Source organism: Podarcis bocagei (assembly GCF_964188305.1).
Source record: "Podarcis bocagei genome assembly, chromosome: 10".
NCBI classification, from domain to species: Eukaryota; Metazoa; Chordata; class Lepidosauria; order Squamata; family Lacertidae; genus Podarcis; species Podarcis bocagei.
In genome coordinates, this window is record NC_138135.1 from 33,278,325 (window position 1) to 33,287,394 (window position 9,070).

At 42.4% G+C, this 9,070-nt stretch overlaps 1 protein-coding gene across 1 annotated transcript; it reads left to right on the forward strand.

Moving 5' to 3' along the window:
* Position 1: 1 nt before the first annotated feature.
* MIEF1 (mitochondrial elongation factor 1) lies at positions 2-8,730 on the forward strand. The gene is made up of 5 exons (XM_081210877.1): positions 2-140; positions 1,218-1,366; positions 2,034-2,214; positions 2,925-3,187; positions 4,725-8,730. The coding sequence occupies exons 2-5, from the start codon at positions 1,223-1,225 to the stop codon at positions 5,526-5,528; spliced, it is 1,392 nt and encodes a 463-aa protein (XP_081067003.1). The 5' UTR covers positions 2-140; positions 1,218-1,222; the 3' UTR covers positions 5,529-8,730.
* Positions 8,731-9,070: the final 340 nt, after the last annotated feature.

A 9,070-nucleotide genomic window follows, 5' to 3' on the forward strand; every position in this document is an offset into this window, starting at 1 on the left:
CCACTTTCCTTTTATCAACCCTTTTGACCATCTGGGCTAGATGGTCAATATTGGCTGTGTAGTAAAAACTTGAAAAAGGAATCCCAAAAGTGTCCTGCCTAGGAGTATTCCCCATTCTTCACAGATGCAGTAAACTTCAGGTAGGTTGTTTTCCAGGCAGAATGTGCTCTCTTACTTCTTCAGAATCTTTATAAATGATTGTAGATCTGTCCTAAAGCACTACAGTGGTGCCTCGCAAGACGAAATGAATTCGTTCCGCGAGTTTTTTCATCTAGCGAATTTTTTGTCTTGCGAAGCACGGTGTCGGAAAAGTTTTGGAAAAGTTTTGGAAAAGCTTCAAAAATCACCAAAAACCTCAAAAAAGGCTACCACACCGCGTTCTATGAGTTGCTCCTCGAAGTCAAGTCGCAACTGTATTAACGGTGTTAAGAAAAAGGAAACAAATTTGCAAAAAACGCAAGACGTTTTCGTCTTGCGAAGCAAGCCCATAGGGAAATTCGTCTTGCGAAGCAGCTCAAAAACCGCAAAACCCTTTCGTCTAGCGAGTTTTTCATCTTGCGAGGCATTCGTCTTGCGGAGCACCACTGTACTTTGAATGACTAAATTTAACGTGACTAGGATATATGGGAGCCAGAGTAGTTCCAGGAAGCTTGCATATCACACTGCAAGGAGTGACCTATACATTTGGTGGTAAGAACAAGAGAAATGCATAACTGCAAAGGTTGGGGAAACTCCCATCTAGCTTTTGATGGTTTTTCATAGTGGAAAGATCTATTTCTTTTTCTTATTACAACTATTTTTATGATCTGGAAATCAGTTTATGAAAACTGATAATTTTGTCTTGAGTTCATTTTTAAAGAGCATACCATTTTTCATATATTCTCATTTGCCTTAGGAACTTAGTTTTATTTAGCAGTAAAAGATAGAGACTTGGGTTTGGTTGTTGAGCTGCGTTCAATTCCTTATTCAGCCATGAAGTTCACTGAAAGGACTTGGGGAAATCTCAGCCTAAGCTGTGCCAGAGTTGTGTGCACAAATGACTTTAGGATTGTGAAGCATGTTATCCCATTACAAGTTTGGTAGAATGGATAATTAGGTTCTTTGTAACCACCAGTGGGACGGAGTGAGATTCTAGCTTTAATCAGGAAGCACAGAATGACAAATGGGCAAAATGAAATATGTTAACAGTTGTGTTTGGTTTTTCTCTTCCCATAAAGGAGCAATGGCAGGCGCTGGAGAGCGCAAAGGAAAGAAGGATGACAATGGCATTGGCACAGCCATTGATTTTGTATTGTCCAATGCTCGACTTGTCCTGGGTGTGGGAGGTGCTGCCATGCTGGGGATTGCCACCTTGGCTGTTAAGCGGGTAAGAGTGAACATTGTGAGTGAAAGGGTGCCTAGATTTGGGGTATGATAAAGATGCAATGGGAGTTTTCTGTCCTGTGGGTCCAAATACAGACCAAAGTGAAGGATTGACTGGTGTTCCGAAGGACCCAGTTGCAGGGATTCCAAAGAAAGATGCACAAAACACCAGAGTAATCAGTTCAAATGTTTTATTATAAGGATGTATATAAGTGACATACAAGGCAACATAGAATTCCTTTCCATTACACCTCAGGATGGACGCTGAAGCTATAAGCACCACCATGCTTCGTCTTTGAGGGGCTAATAGCTTGTGTGTTACTTGTACAGAAAACAAGCTATTTAAACTGGCAGAAATAATCCAATTAATCACACTGTCTTAGGGGCCTGTTCCCCACTCACAGCCATCTCACAGATAAGTGGGTAGCTGACAGGTAGAAGCTTCCCTTTTCCCAACTAGCCAAGCCAGCAGCCAAGGCTTCAAAGCAAGCAGATAAGCTCATTTTACAGCTCACATTGATTAGTCCCATGTTTGCTTGACTACCAAGATGGAGTTTACAGGCCTTCCAGGACGGTTTCACCATTGGGTTCTACACAGGGATGCTGTGGAAATGAAGGCTTTTGAATGGATCATACACTTAATTTCTTGTCTCCCCACTTTACTGCTTCAGATGTATGACCGGGCGATCAGTGCTCCAGCCAGCCCCACTCGCATGAGTCAGTCAGGAAAGAGAAGCTGGGAGGAACCAAGTTGGCTTGGATCATCATCTCGGTTATTGAACCAAGATATGAAGACTAATATTAGCCGCTCTCTGCAGACTCTTCCCACTGATTCTTCAGATTTTGATATAGGTGAGGGACGTCCTGTAACTCTTGTGCAACTTCTTACATAAGTTGGTTGCCAAACAGGTAAACATTTCACCTTTACATCTTCTGGTGTCTAAAAACAGTTAGTTAAGAAAGGATCTTAGTTTTGGAAGAGAGCCTACTGATCAGTAAGTCCAGCACATTCTTCTGAGGAAGAATACTACTGACCCAATGTACTCCTGACAAGTACAGTTCTAGTGCCTTATGTGAAAATCTCCAGGGAACAAGAGCATCTTTTTCAAATCAGTCAGTTTATTTTGCACTGTACTTTCAACAAAGATATTTGTGCTCAAAGCAATTTACAGAGAATAGACTGTCCAAATTATTACAATAATCATATATATAAGAGAAATTCTATCACTACATCATAACACTAACAAAGTGCAGGAAAAGCACATGGGTACTTTTTTCAGTTTGTCCTCATAAGGAAGATTGAAGCTAGGAGGTTGGACTGTTTTTGTCAGGAAAATGACATAATTAAAGGGTGTTGTTGCAGTCTGTATCAAGATGCACATTGCCATTACTTTTAAAGAAAGGTTAAAAGTGTGGTCAATGATTTTTTGTTTCACATAGTTTAATCTCCAGTGTTTCCAAATTCAATACAGGTCCAATTCAGTACAGGCAATTTGTACCTAATGAGTCCTGTGTGGTGCAATATTGAGGCCTGCTGTTCTCTCTCCAACCTATCCTGGCAGATTTGATCAAATCCACAAAGCAGAAATCATCCATCAAGAAAAGCCAGGTGGAGCTGAAGAAGTCCCGCCTCCGAATGTCCTTGCAAGAGAAGCTGTTCGCGTATTACCGGAGGAAGGTGGCCATCCCTACAGAAGAGCAGGCGAAAGCCAAGCAGGCTGCTGTAGATATATGTGCAGAACTGCGTGGTTTCCTCCGTGCCAAGCTGCCAGACATGCCTCTCCGTGAAATGTACCTGAGTGGTAGCCTCTATGATGATTTGCAGGTAATTTGGATGGGTGGGAAGGTTTACATATTCTTCAATAGGCATGATAGAGACAGAGAACATGCAAACTTCATTGCGGCCAGTGTTTGTCTCAGCATCATGTTCTTGTGCCTAGAATTGTGTGTGGTCAGATTTCTTGGCTTTTTTGTGATTTGATCTTGCATAGGAAATAATTTGTTCTCCCCAATACTGTACAGTGGTACCTCTGGTTACGTACTTAATTCGTTCCGGAGGTCCGTTCTTAACCTGAAACTGTTCTTAACCTGAAGACCACTTTAGCTAATGGAGCCTCCTGCTGCCGCTACTGCACGATTTCTGTTCTCATCCTGAAGCAAAGTTCTTAACCCGAGGTAGTATTTCTGAAGCGTATGTAACCCGAGGTACCACTGTAAAGCACTTTCCCTCCCTTTTGCAATTTTAATGTCCTCTCTTTCCGACTGAGCAAGATTCAAATCTTTCTCTATCTTTTCTCGCCCACATCTGTTCCTGACTGTGCATGGTCCTTCTACATTATTTAGTCTCTTCTGTTCTTTTCAATATATAATGGGCATGGGAGCCATTCCTTCATGCTACCCTGATGAACATATAGCCTTTAAGTGAGCAATTCTGAATGGACGTACTTGATTCAACACTACATCAAGACTTCTATGTGTAGTATTTTGTATTAGATAAAACTTAAATTTACACCTAATGGTGATGGTGATTTCCTTGGAGAAACATATCATGTTTCGTCAAACTCAGTTTTTAAATAGTTGTCTATTGGCTTTAGACAATAAAAACTTAGAAGCAGCAATGTCCCAGGTTCAGTCCCTGCCACTCCAGGTAGGTCTGAGAAAGACTCCTGTGTGAAAAACCCTGGATATTTGTTGCCAGTTGATGAATAAACAATTGTGAGCTAGATAGAACAATGGTCTGATTCAGTGAATGGCTCCCTGTTTTCTATTATATGCCCTTGGCTCTTTTATTGCATTCACCATAAATATGAACAATTACGTTTTATTTTGAGGAAGCAATTTCATTTCTTCGTTTCTTATATTCTTAGCATTCTTCTCAGGCTTTAGTTAATGTAAATGCACTCCATTTGAGGGGCTTAGGATAGGTTGCAACACATTTAAATCTATATATGACTAAATATTCAAAACATCTCAAGAAAAAAATCGCACAACCTCTACAGAATTAAAAACATCAGGTAAGTTTCACCTACATGCAGACTAAAACTCAGGCAACTCCCCCATCTGTCTCTGATCTGTATCCAGGGAATGCCTATCTGCAAATCATCACTGAGCATGTGAATGGCATCTCAATAAGGTGGTAGTTTCTTTGAAGCATAAACTCTGCTTTTATTTCCTTCTTACTGTCTAATTTATGAGGAACTATTTCTAATGCTGCCTCTGATACATCAGCATGTTCTAGCACGGCACCGAGCATCATAGAGATCCCAGCTCAACATTCCTTTGCATTCCAGCCTTCCCCTTAGCCAAATAGTGTGGCCTTTTAAGGGCCTTAGAAAACCTCTTCTTTTTCTCCCCCCTGGCAGGTTGTGACTGCTGATCACATCCAGCTCATGGTTCCTCTGGTGTTGGAACAGAACCTGTGGTCTTGCATTCCAGGTGAAGACACCATTATGAACATCCCTGGCTTCTGCCTGGTACGACGGGAAAACCCAGAATACTTCCCTCGTGGTAGCAGTTACTGGGACCGCTGTGTGGTGGGGGGCTACCTTTCACCCAGGGCTGTGTCCAGCACCTTTGAGAAAGTTGTGGCAGGCTCCATCAACTGGCCAGCTATTGGGACCCTCCTAGACTATGTGATCCGTCCAGCAGCACCCTTGGAATCTCTGACATTGGAGGTCCAGTATGAAAGAGATCGGCGCCTTTTCATAGACTTCTTGCCATCTGTGACGCTAGATGACACTGTCTTGGTAGCCAAACCACACCGACTGGCCCAATATGATAATCTGTGGCGGCTCAGTCTTCGGCCGGCAGAGACAGCTCGCCTGCGGGCCTTAGACCAGGCTGATTCTGGCTGCCGTTCCTTGTGCCTCAAGATCCTCAAGGCCATATGCAAGCTGAACCCGGCATTGAGTCACCTTTCTGCCAGCCAGCTTACCAACGTCATACTGCACCTGGAGGAGACTGACTGGTCACAAGACATGCTCGCTGACCGTTTTCTGCAGGCCTTGAAAGGGCTCATTGGCTATTTGGAAGCAGGGGTCCTTCCCAGCGCTTTGAATCCCAAGGTGAACTTGTTTTCAGAGCTTACTCCTGAAGAGGTGGATGAGTTGGGTTACACTCTGTACTGTTCCCTTTCGGAACCAGAGGTCCTCCTGCAAACAGAATAGCTGCCTTATACGTGAGAACAGTGTTGGAGCTTCCTGCCCACGACAGGTTCTCTCTGACACATCCTGAGTGAGATATGCATAACCTGCCCCATTCTTTTCACAAGTTCGTCCTGTTTTTCTTTCTGTTTTCATCATACCGTGAGAGCGGGGAGGTCCATTAGATTTCTTGGTGCTATTAGTCCAGTTCCATTACCCGCATAGTCATTGTCTCATGGGGCAAGAAGTTAGGTGGATTGGCTGCTCGGTCTATTAGAAAGGCCTTGCTGTGGCCCCAACTGCATGTCCCAACCCTGTGCAACCCGCCACCCCAGTAATATGCTATGACTTGTTGCACTGAAAACTCTCACTCCCACCTAGGAAAGTGTGGGATTGGGCCAGTAACCTACTGCCAATTTTTGGAAACATCTAAATATAGTGATTCTGTGCCCTCTTCCCCCAAGGGATTCAGTCCCCTATTGTTGGTTTGTGTGTGGGAGTTTGTTTTTGTTCCTCTCACACCCCAAAGTGCATGGCAGTCTGGATGAAAAGTTTCAATAGAAATATTTATAGTGGAGAATGTATTTGTGTGAGCTCTGTGCATTGATTGTATTTATATTTGCCGTGCAGGGGGGTGTCCAGAGAGAGTTTGAACATTTGCATAGGTTCTCACCAATGTATCCCCATTTTGGGGAAACTGGGGATAAACTCCCCAGCCAATCTGACGCCCTTCAATGTATACAAATTTGGTTCTTTTATTGCATGCATGTTTGCAAAACTGTCGCTAGACCCTTAATGTGTCTAGAAGAATGTAGGGAGAGCAGTTTCCTGTATGTGGCTATCAAGAACACTTCCCACTACAAGTGTTAACTGCCCAAGAAAATGCAAACGGCTAGGGAAAACACATTCTTTAGCTTTTATTGTGACATAGAACAAGTAGCTCTGGAAGTAAGGCGCCACATTTTCAAATATTTCCGTTTTGAACATTCAAATTCTTGCTGAAAGCACTGCGGCTGGAGTGTGCTATGAGGAGTAGTTGAGGTTCAGACCTTCATCACCCAATTGCTAGAATTAATGGTCACTACCTTGTACCTGCCAAACGTTAGGTCCATAAAATGACTAGTCACTAGAAACAAGAGACGAAGGTTCTACAGGAAGGCAAAAGAAAGCTTGAATAAAAAGTAAAATTGTGCTTTTAATACGCTTTTAAAGAGGGTGGCACATTTCACGCTTAATCACCTTGCCCCTACTGCTTTTAAGGAGTCATCAGCTTTAATTTACGCAATGCTGCTCTGCATCTCTGGCTGCTCCTTGAGATAATGGCACAACTCAGGGAGTGGCCGCTCACTCTAGCTATGTCTCCTGCTTTGCAGACATGAAATGGGCATTGACTGTGAATGTCTTATCTCTCAGGAATGTTTGGTTCTGTTACTGCTGCCATCACCAAAAAAGAAAGAAAAGTAACAGGGGGTACTTTAAGTGGCGAGATTCTTGTGTGTCGAGTCTGCGTGACAAGCATTGCTATGGTTGTATGTAATTTTGCAGGCATGGCTCCTCTGTTTTCACATCTGAAATGCTCACCTTTGCTGCTGAAAAGGCACCATAAATAATGAGATAATTTGTAGGTACAGTATAAGGAACAAGTGCCCTTTCCTGTTCTTTTTTTTTTTTAAAGGTGGTGCTTATGTTAATAAATTAAGCCTTTGGTGTGGTTCCAGAGTGGAGGCTTTAATCTATATACCAACTTAACCTGGGTACACCCCCCCAAAACAGTCTTGTCTTTTCAATTTTGTCTGCTAGATGGTATTTGTTGCACAGCAGAGAAACAGTGTTGCGGTTATTTAAGCCTCACCAGATTTACAGCCAAAGACTTGAAAGGTTGTGTGTGGGTGTCTGGTAATACATAGCCTGGAAAAAGACCAGGTTTTTCACTCATCTCTCAGCTGTCCTTCCAGTACGAGTCTTCCTGCCACACATGCTGCCATGGATGCATGCGGATTTTAGGGGGATGGAGACCTTGCTATTTGAACATGAATAGATACTTTAAGAGTTGTACGAAACCCCACATTGACCTCTTCTGTGTTCATCCAGTTTCCTCTTTGCCACCATTCTGTTGCTTGTTTCAAAGTTGCAGCATGGTAGCAGGGAGATCCTGCAAGGAGAGTAGGAGGGATCTAGTTTCTCCTGCTTTTCTGCTTCTCAAATGCATATCATTACATGCTCAGTTAAGAAAATGAATGCTTTATTACTGACTAGGAACATAATTAATAGAAGCCTTGACCAAGACATGTTGCCATGAAGCTAAATGCGTATTGAATGTAGGCTTAGGCCAGCAAGACACACTTGTATTATTCACTTTAATTGCTTTAGCTGTTCCTTTCTCAAAGTAATGAATTCTTTCTTTGAGGCACCTAAAAGAGGACGAGGGATTTGAGCCTATTTCTTAGTATGGTAGGTGCACATAATTCCACGAGTAGGAAATAAGAGACCATGCTATTGACAGTCAACACAAAGTTTAAAGTGGTGATGGTTGGGAGAAGCATGTCTGGGCTATTCCTTATTTCTGTGGCAGGGGATGCAGGACAGGCTATGCGGGACAGCTATAACAATATTGCACCAATTCTGCTATGTGACTAGATGATTCATTCTGAAGAATGTTTACACCGCCACCAGTATTCAGTAAAAATGCATGTGTATTGGTATATCTAGGAGGGTTTGGTCTTAAGCACTTGTGGACTCCTTATGTGAAATGTCAGAACAAATTGTAGATGCCAGTAGTGTCTAGCTGCTTTCTCATATCATGGGGAATGGGGAGGCCTTGGTATAAAATGAATGATTGTCATAGGCCAGAAGTCGAAGTCTGCTGCTGCATTCTTGAACCCTGGGAAAGCATCAACGTACGATCTTGATGTTTAGGTCACACCAGCTAATGTGATTTGCCTCTAAACTGCAGGGTGGGAACCATCTATCTCAACTTGAAGTCTTTCATTGTTGTCAAACTCCACTACTGATCTTCCAAACCTGTTAAAATTCTTAATACGACAACTTAATTATGTAAATTGTAGACTTCTTCTAGTGTCTGTGTGTCCAAGATATTGAAGAGAAAGGAATTAGATACTTCAGCCTCTCTCAAGTCCTAATGCTGTGTAAGGGAGTTGGAAGAACAAGGTCTAGTGCATGGTCTGTGACTGTGTGGAAATTATGAAATAAAACAACTTTTCCACAATTGTGTGGCTGTTTTTGAATGTCTCTACAACATAAGATGCATAGCCTTTTTCACATTCTGTATGCTGGGGGACAGGAAAATTCTTTGTGTGCTAGTTAGATTGATAAAATCTTGAAACTATCAGCTTGTAATGCCCACAGGGAGAAATGTACTTAAACCATATAATAATCCATCTACAACTGCATACAGCTTTCAAATAGCACTTGCTAGTTTGTGAGCAAAACTTGGCAAGGAGTGAGCAAAAAATTATAGACTTTTCTGCAGAACATGCTGCCTCGTGTGCTTTTAAAAATTCAAATAAGATTATGCTGTAGCTTTACATCAATATTTCACCATATGC